This window comes from Nesoenas mayeri, assembly GCF_963082525.1.
Source record: "Nesoenas mayeri genome assembly, chromosome: 1".
NCBI lineage: Eukaryota > Metazoa > Chordata > Aves > Columbiformes > Columbidae > Nesoenas > Nesoenas mayeri.
The window spans coordinates 61,313,253-61,332,533 of NC_137541.1; the positions used below are offsets into that span (position 1 = coordinate 61,313,253).

Consider the following 19,281-nt stretch of genomic DNA (forward strand, 5'->3'; position numbering starts at 1 on the left):
TTTGATTTTGAGCCTGGCCCAGTGTTCAGAGGTAGTTGGGCTCTTCTTTCTTGTTTTCACCCAAACAAAATAAGTAAAACCACAGATGCTGTTTGTGCCTCACCCTCACACCGTGTGTATGTAAGTGTGTGAGTTTATCAAAACACCTCTGTTTTTTGCTTGGCCTGGCTGGAATGCTTTGAATGTGCTTTTCACACATACTCACTTTCACCTTTACACGCTTGAAAATTACTATAAATAAAATCTGACTTAAATCTTCAAAAGCAAGGAATTTCATAGTTGAGGTTTTCATTTGGACCTTAACATAATTTTTCTCAACAAATGTCCATGGATTTTATTACACTGATTTTAAAGACAAAGTGATGTCCTTAACTTGGAATTTCCTTGACTGTTCAGTTTAAGTCAGTTCAGTGCTTTAATAGTTTTCTATATTTAATATTCTTTGTTTTGAAAAGTAATCTAGGAAATCAAATGTGAATTACAAACATTTCCATTGATATCTTGTTAGGTCTTAAGCATTTCAAGTAATATGTAGTGTTGACTTTCCACAAATACTTCACTTTGAGAATGTGCACTTGATAGCACACTGGGGCCCTAGATGGTTTAGACCCTGTGGTTTTTATTTAGTGAGTAAATTTCCGGTGAAACAGTATTTGTTTGTGTCCTGTACCATGTAAAATAAGACTCGTCCATTTTCACGTGGTGGACTCTGGGGGAAATTCAGGCCTCAAGCTGTCAATGGATCTGTTGTATTGCACAAATATCCCAAAAACCTCTGTGGGATTTCCTATGCTGGAGAAACCGAGTATTGAGTAATAGCATGAAATGTAAATATTTTTGTCTATAGGTATACATGTGGAAATAGGTAGTTCAGTGCATGTAGTGTGGTCTTCAAATGCTACCATCTTGGCTGTTTCAAAGACTTTTGTTTCAGAATATATCAAGAGCAGTTCAACTTAGGAATGTGTAAAGTTGGTCCAGAAGTCTTTGTAAGAAGACAGGTGTTCCCAACAAGCAAACTGGCTACGGAGTGGAATATGTTCTGTACAGCTTCAGAGTCCATGCTAATGACTTAAGTCCGACATTATCTGAAGTATTCTACTCTAATAACTTGGAAAACAGGCCATCTGGTATTATTATGAACAGATTAACTGTAACGTTCTACCATGTGCTGAAAGCGTTTTTGGTGAAGGGTGAATATTGTGCTAGTGTTTCTGTATAATGGTATTAAAATTTAAGTAGGAGAATTTAGCTACCTCTGAAGAAAATGCATTCTAGTAGAGCTTTGCTATTACAGAGAAAGTCTGTAACCCAGTAAACTCTTGGAAAATTGCTTTTATTTTGGGAGCATGCTATAGTTAAATCCATATATGTATGATTTCAGACAAATAATATAATAAATATATGACAATATGGTCGCTGTAACATGAACACAAGTCCATCCTTCAGGTCACTGGCTTCCAGATGCTTGTAAATGTAGCTAGGATGCCCAATATACATCATTGTTGTTGCTTCAGCATGTGGGACAGTTTATAGATGCTGCGTCCCCTTTTTTATGTGTTGGTGTGACATTACTTTGTGCTTCCACTTCTAAATGTATGGATTTTAGCTCAGTGAGGACAGGCGGTGATGGATATATATATAGTCTGATGAATTAGCACACGCTGAGTGACTGAACTCGAGCAACACTTTTAAAAAGTCACAAAGTCAATTTTTGCACTCAAGTTGGCATTAGGAGACACTTTTTTGGTGAGAAGGGGGCTTCTGGAGGAATATGAGGACTATTGTCTTCTACCATTTCCCAGAGCACTGATGTGAGAGAAAGCGTTGGAATGTTGGAGGTCTCGTACAATGACATACATTGTTTAGCAGAGCAGCATCGATTTAATTAACAGTTGACCCTATTTTATGTCCTTAGCATTGGGAGGGTCAGCATAACCTTGTTACGAATAATTATGGTGTATATTAAAAAGCAGTGTCTAGTTGAAGTGCTCTATTTGTGAAGAGCCATTGGGGCTCTGAAACACAGCTCCGTTAGTGACATTTTCCTGCATAGATTTGTTTAAGTAATGTATAGGCGACAGATGCACTGTTCTTTTTGTATGTAATGGAATATGCTTCAGATAGCTCCCTAAAGTACTTGCTCTTTTAAAATCTTTTCTACAGTTTAATATTTACTTTTAAATAAGAGCTCTCTGCTTACAGATAGCTTTAAAACAGCCAAATGGTTTTCAGGTGGCACTTGGAGACTCAACTGGAAAACATTTCAGTTTTTTTGCATTTAGTCTATTTTGATTCCGAAATACAGTATTTCAGCTATTTATTGAGTCTCTAAAAGGTTAGGTACAAGAAATCTGAGAGGCAGCTGCTGCTAACTAAAATGCTACTACTTTTCTTCTCAAAGAAACTGATGGAATTAAAAAAATAGATATTTTTTTTTTGTCTATTTAAAGAGACATTGTCCTTCTGATAATTCATGAACAAGAGACTGGGGACTATCTGGAATACAAGGATGTTTTCTGTAGACTTGTCTCTTCCTGAAATCTGAGTCTTGAGCACTAATCTAATATTAGGACAATATTCCTAGAATATGTTTGTTCTCTCTTAACATTTACATTGATGTTTGGGGATACTGCATCTTAAACACAATTCTTGCACCTAATATCAAGACATTCTTGTAAGCTGGCTTCTTAAAGATAAAATTATTCTGTTTCTGAAATTTAGGTTCAACTGCAGGTTTGTCTGCGACACCTCCCGCCTCTTTGCCTGGGTCTCTCACCAATGTGAAAGCGTTACAGAAATCACCAGGACCCCAACGGGAAAGGAAATCTTCCTCATCCTCAGAAGACAGAAATAGAATGGTAAGGGAAAGATGAGCTATTTTCATTCATAGTATGGTATATTCATAGCACAGAAATACTACATATCCGTATTCCTCTCACTTTTCTTTCATCAAAGCCTTCTGAAGTATTTTGAAGATGAGTATGGTAATGATCAAGGGCTTTAAGACAATAAATAATGGAATATGGAAATTGCAGAACTGATGCATAAATCATTTATATAATTGACTATTCTCAATTTTACTCCATTGCACCCAAATATCTTGGTGTGCTTCGTATTATAATGCAAATTTCCCTTCAAATAACAGCTTAATATTTCCCACCATGATTCATGAACTTTGAAGATTCTCTAGTGATTCTCAAATGTAACGATACATTAAAGTGTCTGCATTTTTTTAATTACTGGTTTTAACACTGCCAGAAACACGTGGTACATATTTCATGTCAGGAGGACATAATGTAGTGTACCTGTGTGCTGAGCTTTTGTGGATGGCTGACTTGAAAAGTCAAATGCAGTATCTGAAAAATAAAGTTCTTTCAGGACTTAATGATATGAAATACTGATACCAAATCTTTAACAAACAAGCTGTTTTCACAGACATTAATGCACTTGCTTTCTTCCTTTTTATTGTTTATGCATATATATAAAGAAAACCCTTGGCCGACGGGATTCAAGTGATGATTGGGAGATACCGGATGGACAGATCACCGTTGGGCAAAGGATAGGATCTGGATCATTTGGAACGGTCTACAAAGGAAAGTGGCATGGTACGTGGCCGCCATGGCAAACAGTTATTCTGAAGCACACAACATTGCCTGCTGGGGGCCACCCGGCTGGAAAGCAGCTTCGCAGAAAAGCGCCTGCGGATTCTGGTGGACACCCAGTTGAACATGAACCAGCAGCGTGCCTGTGCTGCAAAGGCTGATGGTGTCCTGGGCTCCATTAGGCAAAGCATTGCCAGTGGGTTGAGGAACCTCAGCACTGGTGAGGCCACACCTGGAGTTCTAGGTCCAGTCCTGGGCTCCTCAGTACAAAAGAGGCATGGGCATACCAGGGAAGTCTACTACAGAATCACAGACTGGTTGGGTTTGGAAGGGACCTCTGGAGGTCATCCAGTCCAGCCCACCTGATAAAGCAGGTTCACCCAGAGCAGATCACACAGGAATGCATCCAGGCGGGTTTGAAGAGTTGTAAAGATGATTTTTAAAATCAATAAGTAATATGCTAAATAGTAATGTTAGAACTTCAAACTGTTTAGAAACTCAGCTCTTGTGTGTTCTTCTAAATTAAATAATTGTTAGGGTAAAGAGGAAACGTAGCTGCTAGAAAGGCTGAAGTGTCCTTCTTGATGAAGGAAGATTTCAGATGTGTATTTGGAAAGCTTTGACTTGGCAAAGATTTCTCAGAATAAAATAAGAATAGTGTTCATACATTTTACAGAATATTTACCTATTTTAATATTGTAGTGGTTTATTTCACAAAAGCTAGCAAGTAGAGTATCTCAATATTTCTGACGCTCTGTGTAGCATTTTCTCAAGAGACGAATATGTATCAATGGGACTTACTGAAAATTGCTGTTTTAAAGGTGATGTGGCAGTGAAAATGTTGAATGTCACGGCACCCACACCTCAGCAGTTACAGGCTTTCAAAAATGAAGTAGGAGTGCTCAGGTAAGCATATTTTTAATGACATAAAATAATGTGTCTAGATTTTTATGCTTCATTAATCACTGAATTTTAGATTTCCATTAGAACACATTGGTTTTGTTCCTCCATAATGATACTTCAGGCAGAAAATATAACTTGTCATTCTAAAATGTTTCTTTGTATCCACTGCTAGTTCTTCCTTCCCCTGTATGTGTTTGTCTGTCCACCCACATTCTGAATGTTTGTATGTCCAAACACTTAAGACAGGACTGGCTTTTGCTATTTTACTATCGTCAAAGCACAGTCAAGCCCAAGTGTGAACTTTAGGCCTGCCTTTCCTCTCATCCACGTTTTGAGATAGGAGAGCATGACTAATTGTTAGTTTAGATCTACAGCGCTGCCCTTGTTATCTAATAGTTTCTGTTTGGTAGCGTTGACTTCACTTTGAGTTTGGTTTTCTTTAACGTATTCCTCATAGTCACTTCTTGATTTCCTTTTCTCATATCTACTGCTTGTGCTTTCCCAGAGGAAGTGTTTGTCTTGGGTCCAGTTCTTAAAAGAGAATCCATCCACATGATACGCTAGAATATTTATTGGGGAAGACCATTAGTATCCAAATGCAGTCTTGAGCATAATTCTGTGTTAAGAAACAAAATAGAAAGAAAATCTTTGCCTCTGGGAAACAAACGTGTCAAGCTGGGTACCTGTGCTGGAGGACCATCCCCCATAAGCTACACAGTGAAAAGGGGGTGGTCAGACTTTTTCCCCCAGAAAATCTTAGTTCCGAAAACTCCAAGCCCATAGTTGCGGAAGTGGGGGCTTTCTGAGGTATGCTACTTCAGACTTCTCTGCATTTTTTTTGACATGCCTAATGCAGTTTAAAAAACTTGTATCTCATACCTAGTCCAGATTTTTGCTGGCAGTCCCATAGCTGGAGTCCAGCTTTTCTCCATTGTTGATCATTTCAGCGCTTTCAGTAAATAGTCAGCTGTCCTGTCCTTTGACTCTGACAGGGAAGATTTACCTGTAGTTGTGCCTTTTCCATTATGCTTCATCATTACGCTCTTAGCTTTGAGGTAGCATTTGCAAGAAACTGCTTATTTTTTGCTCACTCAGCAGTTACTCTCAGCATCACTTGACAAATTCACGTTCGCATAGCATAGAACTGTCCTAGTCTGCATCACCGAGGGGAGAAAGGGGGTCACGCTCTAGGCTCCCATGTTAGTTTTTTAACGTAAGAAAGTATAAAGAGCTCTATTATCTTCAGCAGCAGCATGTATTTAAGAAGCTACCACAGGTTGTAAACTTGGCGTGTCAGGTTTCATCAACAGTGACCTGACTGCCTTCAGTACCGAGCTGTGTTGGAAGAAGATTGACTTTATTTTTTCTCAGCCCCTGGGACAGCTATTATAGGAAATGCTCCAGAGTTCTTAGGTGTCTCACCTTTGTAATCTCTCATTGTTATGTTTGGAGGTATCTAGTTCTTCCTGTCCATTTGATGATGATAAGAACATGACTGACTTTTCCTAAAGAGTGAAGAGAATCTTTCAGATTTCACAGTCTATCAGTAGATTCTTACAGGCCTTGAATCTACAGCAGTATCTACTGAGAGAATCCTCTCTGCATTGTTTGTTGTGAAGTTGTTCTGTCTGGAGTTGTTCTGTCTTTGGAATATGTTTGATTTAATCTGGCCAGATCTCTGTGGTGAACTGCAGTCTCTCACAGTGCTGTTTGGAAATGAGTTCATATCATAACCTTACTGATGTACAGTTTTCATACCTATTTCCATCCTTTCCTGTACGTTGACTCCGTAAAAAGTACAAAATTCTTGACAAATAAAGTACTAAGAAAAACGGAAGCCTTGTCAAGGAAGTGTGTTGCTAGTTTCTGAATTAAAGGATTGCCCTTCCTGGAAGCTTTTGAGACTGGAATTTCATTTTGTATGTCCTCCTTATGGGCAGCAATATCTTATAGCCGGACGTGGATTACACAAAAGCCAAGCTGCCTGCAAATCCTTGCTGTCCCATGGGGACCTGTGGTAGTAGCATCTTCTGAGCAGTCCTGTGCTGGGTGCTTTGCAAAAGCAAGAGGAAACGGTGCTTACCCCAGAATAGCTATTCCATGTCATTATGATAAGAAAGGCTAACTGCTGGAGTAATTCATTAAACTGAATCTAGGAACAGGTTATTGTGTTATCTGAGTAAAAGTTAAGATTGACCCAACAAAATCTGTTTGGAAAGATATGTTTAGACTGTGATAGATCTGCCTGTGTTCTGATTTCCTGATCCACCTGATTTCCTTCTGATTTATTTTTTGTTCAACAGGAAAACACGACATGTGAATATCCTGCTTTTTATGGGTTATTCAACAAAACCCCAGTTGGCTATTGTTACACAATGGTGTGAGGGGTCCAGCTTATATCACCATCTACACATCATTGAGACCAAATTTGAAATGATCAAACTAATTGATATTGCACGACAGACTGCACAAGGCATGGAGTAAGTATCATATTATTTGTTTGCACATGAGCATTGGGGCAATGTTTACTTATCCTTTTCACACTCTGACTTGACATTGGCAAATAAGGCCACCTGTCTGCTCACTTTGCCAAGCCCAGGGTCCTGCCTTGACTATCAAAGCATTTGGTGAAGTGTTTATGATTTTGATTAGTAAAAGAGACTTTGTGCTCTCTTTTTGGAACGTAGGGAAATAAAAATCATCAAGAAAATATAGCCTTAGAGAGTAGAATAAAGATAACTAAGGTGTGGTTAAACTTTCAGTCATGTGAACAAAGATTTCTGTTCCAGGCTCTACAATTTTCACAGTGCAGATAGTCTTATGGTAGGACACAAAACGTAGTTTAAAAAGAAATATCCTGTGAACGAAAGGATGGAATCCTGCAAGATAACGCAGAAGACTGTGTTAGCAAAAAGAATCAATTTTTTTTTCTCCTTTTCTTATGAGTATTGTAGCTCTTTAAATAATAGATTCCAACATTTGAAGGAAACTTACCTACTTTGTTCTAAGGACTGTAAGTAATCCGTACTCCTGTAGAGGGCAATTGAGTGAGTTAGAATTTACAAAACTAGCCCAATATTGTGTGTCAAAATCAGAACACTGATTTGTACAATCAGATAAATCACCCTCCCGCTGGGAAGCCACTATGATGATTGCAGTTAATTGTGCTATTTTTCTGCTAAGTCTGCTATTACATTTTCAGTCAAGAGGTGTGGAGGGGTTTGCAGAAACCAGCCTCTCTTAGCCTGCTCATCTCCCCAGGCTCCCTCTCTAGGTAGTGGAGCTGCAGAAGCTGCTTTATGAGTGTGATTTGAAACAGAGACATAAATTGCGGCTTTTCCAACAGGGTCGTGCCAACCTCATTGACTAAACAAGAGCCATGGGAGACTAGTTGCCTAATTTAAACTGTATCTATGCCATGGAGCAAGTATTCTGTGTGTCCCCTGCAATCTATTTATTCAGTCTACGATCAGGGGATGGTTTTTGTAGTCCCATACTAAAAAGCAGTCAGCAGACGTGAGTACACAGTGGGACTGGGAAGCACATTTAGCCCCTGCAATTTAGAAGCATCTTACCTAAAACACCTCGCCTGCAACGTGTCTTGACAGTCGTCATTAAGGCTGGGAGGCAGAACCTTCACTGCTGAATGGCATGTCAAAAACTACTGAAGTTCTTTTCTTTTTGTTCTGAATATTGAGTTAGAGCTGAAAAACAGAAGTTGGTGCATAATTATTATTTCATTCTTCAGTAGCATCAGGTTTGAGCTATAAATCTAAGGTTTATTTTATGTTTGTTTTTTTTTCCTGTGGCTGTTGCAGGAACTGTCATGGGTAGCTGAAGTTTTACCAGCTTGATTAATGTGTGCAGTTTGAATATCTACAGAATTTGTGTTTCAGTAATACATTGAATGTTGAGTAGTTGATTAGTGCAATATCATTTAACCCACCTAATCTATGATGTTCCTTTTCAGTTACTTGCATGCCAAGTCAATCATCCACAGAGACCTCAAGAGTAATAGTATCCTTTCCCAGAGACGTGATTGTGGAACATGACAGCATTCCTGGGTTTTGTTTTGTTTTTTCTTCTGCCAGAAACGAGCTTACTCATGTGGAAAGCTGCTCATCTGTGAATATTTGCTGAACTGAAATTTCGTTGAGAAGGGGTAATATGACTAGTAGCAAAGTAAGGAGTCCTTAGCATGTCTGTTAATGTGATTGCAATAACATAGCAAGTTCTGTTGTGGTATCATAAAGACTTCTTCATCATTTGGTTTCTACATGCAATGAAAGATTATGGCAGTTCACTCATGGAATATTTTCAGCTTCTTGTACTTGGCATTTCAAGAATGTTCTTGTCATTTCAAGAAAGCCACCTGGGCCATAATCTGTTCAGCCCTGGCCCAGTCATTCCTTCTGTAACCCTTAAATACTGTAATTCACCAGTCTGGCTGCTTAGAAACCTACATTATATTAAAGCTCCCTCAGTAGTGGGGAATGGTTAAAACTGTTATGTCTAAAAATGCAAATTTGTAGCTGTTTACTGTTCTTGTAGGACAGAACCAGTACTGCTTGTTTGTTTTCCCTTAACATTTTCCCTCAGATATTTTTCTTCATGAAGACCTCACAGTAAAAATAGGTGACTTTGGTCTAGCTACAGTGAAATCCCGATGGAGTGGATCCCATCAGTTTGAACAGCTGTCTGGATCTATTCTATGGATGGTAAGCAAGGGGGAAGTGGTGTATCTGGTCCAACAGATTTAACTGCCTTTGGCTAAAGTTTCTAAGACTGTCCCTCCAGCACACTGACATACACAAGATGTCTTAAGCTGAAAAAGACAAGGTGTATTATGAAGTACTGAGTGAATGTGTTTCAGTTCTTCTTTAAGCACAGGTTTTCCAGTAGTCAGAAAAAAAAAAAAAACCAAAAACCTTTAGTTTCTTTAGCTCTTATTCTGAGGTTTAAACTGAAAAGAAAATGGTGGCTAAGGAAAAAAGGTATGTGATTAATCCAGGGTTGAGGAGAGCGTGGAAAGCCATGGAAAACATCCTGCAAAGGAGGAGAGGAACTAGCACAGCCAAAAGCAAGATGCTCTTAAGTTTTAAGGATTCAAGCATGGTTACTCTCAAGAGGTCATTCAACTTAATAACTCTTAATAAGAGTTATAATTATGACTTACTGTGCAACTCTGCTTTCTCCTTTTCTCCCTGAAAAGAAGCGAAGGCTCTGTTAGTTGGCATTATTTTCAGTGTTCTTCTAATTCCAGTCTCAAAGTAGCTTCTCAGTCTGGACAAGGTCACTTTGTTTTGTCTTAGAGGAATAAAGGGATCACCAAGTTACAAAGAACTAGTGGATTTTGAGATTCATGTCAGCATCCACTCTATACTAGGACCCAGTAACGTCTGAAGACAAGAGTGGGCTTTACATCTGTTACACTCTGGACAAGTCCATGTTTTTTTTTTGTTCCTGATGTGTGAGGTGCAGCTTAATGTGATGAAATAAAAACTAACTCTTTCCTTTTATGGTACAGGCACCAGAAGTTATCAGGATGCAAGATAAAAACCCATATAGCTTTCAGTCGGATGTGTACGCGTTTGGGATTGTTCTTTATGAATTGATGACTGGACAGTTACCTTACTCAAACATCAACAACAGGGACCAGGTAAAGAGAGCGTGGGCTTAGGAGGGGATTGACTTCAGTCTTCTGTGCCCTGAAACAGCGGGATTCAGCTTTGTGAAGTGCATGTTCTGGTGTATTGTGTGTTTGATTTGTGTTTCTGATTCTGATCTTATGAGATTACATTTCTGCATTTTCTAGATCTGCCTCAGCCATGTAATGCCAATTTACACACTTCTCTTGAGGGTTTTCTTTTTTGTTCTTTTTTACTTCAAGTATAGATTTTCAGCTTCTGAGCTGGTTGCCAGGATACTTATTAGGGAGAGAGCAGGTTATTTAATAGTAATCTGGTTTAGAATAGTTCTGCAAAGGCAAAATGATCCTCCATATGTTCTGTTATTCCTCTTCTCCCCCCGCCTTTCCCCTTGCATTGAATAATAGTTCAGCAACAGGACTGACAAAATGGAACAGCAATCATCTCACTGAATGTTTTATATTCATTGCAATCTTGAGAAATGCATGCACCATCTAATTGAATTTCAGGATATCAGCATTTCTCAAATCCTCCTTGATAGAGTATATGACTTTCCAGAATGTGTGAATCCTGTAAAGAAAATTACTTAATTGTGAACAAATATTCCATAAGTCTAATGATGCCACACACCTGCAATGTATCTTCACAGGACAGGCACATTTGAAAAGGCACGTCTGATTCATTATTTCTCTGTCTAATCTGAAAATAGTATCCATCAAGATCTTTGGTGTAAACTATTCCGTGTCTGGGCGGTGTTATATTTATGTTGTATCTGTGTCCGCATCCCTTGTTTTTTCACCGTCAGTACTTGAGAATTGCAACCATAGCAACGTTCATCTGTGAATGCCATTTTATAAGGCTGCTTCCATATTTGTCAGAACACTTCATCCCAATTCATCAAATTTGGAATTACTCTTTTTTCTTTTCTTTTTTAACTTTGAAAAGAAGGGAAATGTCCAGATTCCTGCCTGGATACATATAGCCTTCTAAAAGCATTATTTGGGCATTGTTTTGGTTTTTACCTTTTGAGATTTGAAAGATGAACCCAATGATGTGGGTGCTCACAGCTGAATGCTGAAACAAATATTAAATTGCAAGTGAAGCCAACATATAAAATGTGATCTAATTTCTAGACTAGGACTGTCCTTGTAGCAATGCTCTCTTTTCTCTAGCTAAAATAAAGGTTTCATCCCTATATTATTTGCAAAGTATTAGAAACATAAATAATAATGAATTTTGAGTAATTTCAGCTGAAGTATCATGGAATCATAGAGTCATAGAATGGTTTGTATTAGAAGGGACTTTAGAGATCATCTAGTTCCAACATCGCTGCCATGGGCAGAGACATCTTCCAGTAGACCAGGTTGCTCAAAGCCCTGTCCCCTGACCTTAAACGCTTCCAGGGATGGGGCATCCACAGCTTCTTTGGGCAACCTGTTCCAGTGCCTCACCACCTTCATGGTGAAGATTTTATTCCTCGTATCTAATCTAAATGTACCCTCCTTCAGTTTAAAGCTGTTACCCCTTGTCCTTGTAGTGTAATTATTTAGCAAAGAGTAACTTCTAGATGATGGCAACTCTCATTGCCGCAGAGGTAAGGGACTGGGTAGACGCGTCTTTACTATGAGATGCAGCTCTGGCACACGGGGATTTCTAAAGAAACCATATGGGAGTTTTGTACTCCTTCTTGATGCCAACACAGATGTGACTGAATCAGAAAGTTGAAAAAGGACCAGGCTTGTGTTAGTATAAATAACCCTTGAGATAAAGGGTTTTACTGTGAGTTTGTTTTTATTTTTTTTGCTAGTGTCAAGATAGGAAACAGTTACGCTTCATTAAATATAAAGTATGATACACCTGCTGGGTCTGCCTGAGTATTCAGAAAAGTTAGTGATTATCTGCTGCAGCACGAATGGATCTTTGATTAGCTAGTTTGAAAGGGCTTTTTAGTGTCAGCGCAACTGCAGTTCTCAAACGACGTTGCATTTGACCTTGGCTTGACATGATGATGTTTGATTTTTTATTATTATAAATATCCAAGACAGCATTAGCTTTATTTATGCTTTGCTTTCCTGTTTTCTATTACTTTACTTTGTTTTACGGTTAAGCTTTATCCTTAGGTGAAATATAAGCCTTCCATGTTAAAGGAATTACCCTAAAACTACAAAGCCTGTCTGTTTCCTCTTCTGCAGGGGAGAGGCAGTTTCTCTTTTTCTTTTATGTTTTTTTTTGGGAGTGGGGAAGGTAGTCAGGTGTCAAGAATAAGCTTTTGTGGTGAAAAAAGTATATGAAGGAAGTTATTCTCAAAAGGTAAGGGTTTTTAATATCTGAAGTCCATGTGTTTCTTAAAATACTCGTCAGTGTGAACTTGCTGTTGACTTATAATATAAAACAGATTCTTTGTTTTTACAGAATACTTATTTTTAGGCATTCTGTTCCTGCCACAGAGTTGCTTATTCTTGTTTTTGTAACAGCTTTTGACACCGAAGAACTGTTCCTTAGATGGTTATTGCTATAAATGGTAACCATTTACTAGCGTTCAGATTTCACAGAAATGTCTCTTAGGAGGAGGAGAAGGAGGAAAAATCTGATCTTTCTTTCTCTGTATGGAATAGGTTAGCCAGTATTACTCTAAGAAACTTGGCAATTTCAGTACCAGATAGTGTTTCCTGGGAGCAGAAAACTGGCTGCTCGGACTAAAATGGTCTAGCAAAATGTTCTTCTTTGTTTACTGTTTAGTTTATGGACTCATCTTCTTCCTTTTTCATCTTTTTTTTTTCCCACTTAAATAAAGATAATTTTTATGGTGGGGCGAGGATACTTATCTCCAGACCTCAGCAAAGTACGGAGCAACTGTCCAAAAGCAATGAAGAGACTAATGGCAGAATGCTTAAAAAAGAAAAGAGATGAGAGACCCCTTTTTCCACAGGTGAGGAATGTTCCTTTTTAGTTCTCAGTAGACTTTACCGTTCAAATATTAAAAATGAAATCAATTATGAACTCGCTGGCCAGCTGAAATTTTTTGATGAGTGTGCTATAGCGTGACTTCATGAGAGTATTGGTTCAGTACCTGGTTAGTTCTGTTTAATTAGAAATGCTGATTTTCAATTCAGAAAGTAGGCATTAAAATGACTTGTGCAGTTGGAAATGCATTTATACGTTGGAGAAAGTTTCAGCTGAGGGGCTGTGAAATTAATAATCGCAGTTAGACACACAAATTAGAACTTACTGTGTATGTTCTCAGAAATCTTTATACACCCCTCCTTGCTCTCCCCCAAGCTTTACAAAGGGAAACTGAAGAGTCTTGTCACAAAACTTGGTTGATCATGCCTGCTGGGGAAGGTTTGGATTCTAAAAGCTTGAGAGGACCTTATTTTTAATTTTTTTTTGAAGTAACCAAAGCGTTTTCAAAAAATAAGGAGCTCCCCCTGCTGGCTTTGTGGTAATAAAGTATTAATCAAACCACTGCCAAAGCTGTTTATTTGCAGCGATGGTAGGTACTGGTACTAGTGCATAAACAAGGAGGCAAATAAAAGGCCAACCATATTCATTATGCTTACAGAGGGAAATCAGTGTAGCCTTTTAAAGGGGAAAATGAGGCAGTTTCTTCCCAAATGTCCTTTTCAGCTTTTCAAGGATGCAAACATCAGAGTGCAATGCAGTAATCTATGGGGTTTTTTTAAGTTTCTGTTTAAATTGGTTGCGAATATTTTTCTGTAGCTAAGGGGTGTTCTGCCTTTGGTTTTAAGAGAGTGTTACAAATTCGGAACAACAGATTTGATCGTTTATTTTTCTACTTGTTTTAGATTCTTGCCTCCATTGAGCTTCTGGCCCGGTCGTTGCCAAAAATTCACCGCAGTGCATCTGAGCCCTCATTAAACCGAGCTGGCTTCCAGACAGAGGATTTTAGTCTATATGCTTGTGCTTCTCCAAAAACACCCATCCAAGCAGGGGGATACGGTGGGTTTCCAGTACACTGAAAAGAAATGTGAAGTCATGTGCCTGTGTGTCCGTGTGCTGGTATGTTCCTGTGCGTGCAACACACGTGTACGTTCTCGGTTCCTACCAGCCGTGTTTTTAAGGTTTACTGAGGGAAGGAGGACTCGCTTCCCAACACTGAGCATTGAATGTCCCGAGCACAAAGTCTGTGTCGGTAAGGAATGCCCTAGGAACAGCTGGCACAAGAAGAATTGTAAAGTCACGTAGGAGAAATGGGAAAAGTCACTTCAAAACAAGCAAAAATCCTCTGAAGGTGTCGATTGGGTGTCGTTTTTGCTTGCCTGTGTCGTTTTTGCCTAGTTTATTGATTGGAATTAGTTACTCAGGACTGTATTTGTTTTTAATCTGCTCAAGCTATGGTGTTTTTATTTTTTCACTTCAGTTGAGGTAATGATAATTGAGCAATAGGCTTTAGATTCCTCGGTTAGTAATGCTACTCATATGTGGGAAACAATTGGAAAAATAAACTTAGCTTCAAGAGTGAGAACAATCAAAACTTCTCGTGGTCAGCAGAAGTGAGCAGATACAGCACAGAATCCAAAGAAAGAGCTTAGTGACATGTGACTCTAATTTTGAAAGCTAAAGTTTAAAATAGTGCTGTTTAGAGAACACCCCTTCTTGCAGAAGAGTGGTAGCGTGGGGGTTTTTTAATTTACTTTTTATTTTTGACCTGCTATAGCTTAGACCATCTCAAAATGTTCTATTACAGTACAACATAGAAGAAATTATGAATCTCTGATTTTGCTGAACTGCAAAAATATTGCTGGTAATGGGCCGTGTATCCTTCAATTAGCACAGATTTAAAAATTAAAAAAAAATCTTGAGCATAACCAAATACTTTAAGAGAAAAAGGCTGCTAACACCCATAATAGGAAAAGAGGATTTGAAAAAGTGGTTGTTTTCATGGAAATCAGTATTACACCATGTTAAGATGAAATGCTTTATTTACTTTAATATTGTTAAGAATACCACTGAGCGTGCTTCTGCTCAGTGAGGAATAGTGGGTTTTTCTTTTTTTACTTCTATATAAAAGCTGCTAGTTTGACCAGAAGTGAATCTGTTAGACTAGATATCTAACTGAGAAAACTGGACACCTTGCCAAGATCCTGTCAGCTCACTTGAAAGATTCTTCTTTCCTCTGGAACGTTCCTCTGGAAATGGTGAACCAGAGTAGTGGTTCAGGCTATATCAGTCTTCGATGTCAGATATGAAAACAATAATGTTATTGACTGTGTTCTTGCGTATTTTGAAATTAGTTGTGTGGTTTTGTTTGTTTTAAACTGCTAAGCTGTTAATTTTCACAGATTCTTCTGCATCGGAAGCAAGCTGTTGCTGCTCTTGCTAGGACTTCAAGGGTCAGGGGTGTTCTGAGTGGCTTCTGAGTTACATACTTATAGGGAAGTTTTGCATGTTACTGGCAGTAATTTTTTGAAATAGATCAGGAATTCAGAAAAGGTTTTCTGCTGTCTGGCAACTGAGCATTTTAAAGCAAGAGGCAGAGTTAGCTTGAAGAGATGTAGGCAATTTCTGTGTTTTCTGGCTGGATTCTAATGGCCTTTTTGGCTTCTGTTGTTGGAGCAGTTTGGGAACTAACTTTTCTCATTTTGTTAGTCAAGAAAATTCATCTGTTGAAATCTATATGGAAATAGTTATGGAGGACGAAAGTTGTTATTGTTTTAGAAAATCTGTTTCCCATCTTTCTGGTAGCTTCTCCTCATTTTGGCAGGCTCATCTTTAAATGAAAACAGGACTTAAGTGTGTTTTTTTTTTCCCCCCCTTTTTAATTATTATTATTTGTTTACTCTGGGCAGTGAGGAAGAATGTTTCTTAAGGTTTGGGGTATATTTAACACAGGCTACAATGCCCATCCCAGGAATAGCAAGAGGATGCTGCTGGGTCTCCTGCAGAATCTAGAAACGCACCATCCCAGGCTGTCACAGCTTGCTCAGTTCCAATGAGTTACTCCTTGGAGCAGCGTTATCCTCCTAGTTGTTAAGATTGTTCCTCTGTGTGACAGGAACTACAATTGTAGTGGGGGGAATGCTGCCATCCTTAGACACGTTTGGCCACGATTCCTGCGGTGTGGGCAGCGCATTCAAATTCTTCTTGTGTCGTCTGTTTTTACACCTTCAGCACGGTTTGGGACCCATGGCCGTAACGTGATCTTAGCTTCTCACTAAACATTTTATGCAGCCTGAAAGGAGGCTGGTTTTTTGTGGATCATTAACTTTATCTGACATAAAGGCATTTAGGAGTTTAACTTCCGTAGTTTGCAACTGCTGCTTCAGCGAGATTTGGGAACATATGTAGGATGAAGATGCCGAAATACACGTGTGGATCTGAGTCAGTATTCTCAAAGGCATGACCCAGCTGTATTGTTTAGAAACAGATACCTAGCAGTCCTGAAAATAGGTCTGTAGAACCTTAGGCTTTTCTGAAGGGGTAGTTGATACTATGTGAGTTTCCTTTTTTCTTTACTTCCCTGCATCTCAGTATAGAAACAAAATTTGCCTTGGTACCATCTAGAAGGACCAGATCTTCATAAATACTGCTGTGTATTGTTCTGAAGATACTGGTTATCCACATCGGTGTATGTTGCAGATTTTTATTTAGCCAGCGGATGGTATCCATACTAGAAGTGCAAGATCCAACAGAAAACTGCCTCTTCATTAATACCTTTTTCTGTACCTGTGAATCTAATCCAGCCAAGGTGTTGGAATTTGGTTTTTCCTTTGATAAGTCAGTTACTGTCTACTTCAGTAGACGAGGCTGGCACAGGCCTGGAAGGGAACCATTCTCCTCCTTGCAATTCTTCTGAGAAACGTGGTATCTACGCTAGCATAAGGAGTACAGTTAGGATGTTGTCTATACACCTTAGTAATCTCATTAATCTAGATAATTTATACATTTGTGAGAGCAGCGATTGGTAACTGCATCTTAAATCCTTCTGAGAATCAGGGGCAGCAGGTTCTCTCAGACATGTGCTTGCAATATATTCTTTGGACACCACATGAAAGAACTTGATCATCTTTTTAGAACAGATTTTTTGAAAGTATGCATTTGAAGTAGTTTCCACAAGTGTGGAAAGACTGTAACAACTAACTTTAAAGGGCTCCATAAGAAGTGTAGATTTTCAAATGCTGCCCATCCTTTTGAAAGGCATTTCTTTGTTACCAGTCAAAGCAGCTGTCTGAAGTTCTGCTTGGTAAAAAGCGCATCAGGTATCTGACTGACAGTGAATAAAAATGTCTGTTGTTTTTTTTTTCCACATCTTAAATCACTAAGTATTTGTTTTCATAGCTTTGTGATAAGCTGATCTCCTTGGGAGCAGCCATGGCCCAGCTCCTTACCCTTATGCTGGCAGATCCTCTCCAATTCCACAAGTCCATTCCGTGCAGTTGAGCGTGTTCCCCCCACCGCCAACAGAGCAACTCTCCAAAAACTGGTTAGAAAACTCTCCTTGCCCACCAGCCTGAGCCGGCGTTTGCGAGGTCACCTTAGCAGGGCAGAATCAGGATGATCCTGTAAGATCCTGCAGGACAAGGGATATTGGATCATGTTTCTAAAGCTGTCTTCATTTAGCCCATTCACTGCTTTCAGGCAAGACCATCACGTCACACTAGAAAATGGTGAATTACTTCATTTACCTCTGTGCACTAAGTGTCAGGAAGAAGTTGCTTCTGTTCTCTATCCCTCTCCTACAGATGGGGTTTCTTTCAGAAGATAAAAGAATCAGCTACAGACATTTTACATCTTCAGAATAGAAAGGGTGACATAAAGCATTTTAGCTGCTTCTCAGAAAGTCCTGTCAAGACCTGTCAGGATGGAGGATTCCTGTACGCGGATAGGTATAGCCATCTGCACTCCTTGTCTGGGGAAAGCTGTTACTGGTAACCACATTTTATCCATGTTCAGTCAACATAATCCCATTATTAGATGAACATGTTACCGGTTTTGGTGTCCTGTTGATTTGAGATCAGATTAGCACCTGAATTTTAAAAGGGGAGATTTAGCTTGTTGGAAAAAGCTCTTTGCTAAGGTTTTATTTAGATGCAAGAAAAATCTGAAAATCACGTTTTTATAGCTACCATTCTATCTGAAATGCATCTTGACTCCTGATCCTGTTTTTTCCATTGCCCTTTTCCAATTAATCATTCATTTTTTATCTTCTGAAATCCCTGTATGACTATTAAAAGCTGAATTATTACCAGAAATGGGCAGAAGGACAAGATGAGTAATGAGGGAGCAATCTCTTGTTTATAAATTGATCTTTAATCAGCAGTTTAGGAAAGCAGACTGCAAAATAAATTAAGTAGAGCATGTTTTGAAAGTGTAGCTAAGCATGAATGTCATTCTTAAAAATGAGCCTCACAGGCAAATACTTGATGACATTTTTGTCCTTCTTTTAAAAGAAAAAACTAGGGGGGGAACTACAAAAATTGAGAAGTTTCTAGAAGATATTGTGAAGAGAGCTGAGAGATCGGTGAAACGTGACAGAGAGAAGCAAGGGAAGCTATCAAATATTCAGAGTATTTTAGAGTAAGGGTTTTATCTGTTGGTAGAACTGGGGAAACGGGCAATTAGACCCATTGCGAAGCTTTTATTCATCTATCGTTATAACTTGAAACTGCCACCACAGTCTACCAGGACACGTAGAGCTTGCGGTCTGCCACAGCCCCCTGTGCCAGCTGCCCTTGCTTTAGACCTCGGCTGCGTCCCCTTCTCATTTCCCATGGCGCACGGAGCCTTCTCTCCTTGTTCCCAGCGCTCTTCACGTTCCCTTGGATCAGCTGTTGCTACCAGGCCCTGTAGATGCCCTTTCTTCCCGCTCCCCATGCAGACTGCTCATCGTTTCTTGGCTCCCTTCTTTGTAAACCAAGACATTCCAGGGAAGTAGTGCTATCAGTTTAAAATTCTGTTTGCAGGGGTATTTCTGGTTTCTTTCCAATATTCAGAATAAGAATCTTAAGAAAAAACAAAACCAACAAAACCCTTGCTCTTGGGAGGATGGAAGGACACTGAGATAAGGCACAATATGTAATGGTATTCACATGTTGCTGTCAAAAAGAACAAACGGTCTCATCTGTCTGCTTATCAGTCCTTCATTTTTAGGAGAGCTTTGAGGG

The 19,281-nt window shown here is 39.1% G+C and overlaps 1 protein-coding gene across 3 annotated transcripts in view; it reads left to right on the top strand.

Moving 5' to 3' along the window:
• The window catches only part of BRAF (B-Raf proto-oncogene, serine/threonine kinase), an 86,881-nt gene that overhangs the window by 58,088 nt on the left and 9,512 nt on the right, over positions 1 to 19,281 (top strand). For all 3 annotated transcript variants that reach the window (XM_080363974.1, XM_080363975.1, XM_080363976.1), the window contains 9 exons: positions 2,725 to 2,861; positions 3,491 to 3,608; positions 4,427 to 4,511; positions 6,812 to 6,988; positions 8,479 to 8,525; positions 9,108 to 9,226; positions 10,036 to 10,167; positions 12,951 to 13,085; positions 13,963 to 14,116. In XM_080363974.1, the coding sequence (XP_080220100.1) occupies positions 2,725 to 2,861; positions 3,491 to 3,608; positions 4,427 to 4,511; positions 6,812 to 6,988; positions 8,479 to 8,525; positions 9,108 to 9,226; positions 10,036 to 10,167; positions 12,951 to 13,085; positions 13,963 to 14,116 (1,104 nt within the window). The remainder of the gene's footprint in view (positions 1 to 2,724; positions 2,862 to 3,490; positions 3,609 to 4,426; positions 4,512 to 6,811; positions 6,989 to 8,478; positions 8,526 to 9,107; positions 9,227 to 10,035; positions 10,168 to 12,950; positions 13,086 to 13,962; positions 14,117 to 19,281) is intronic.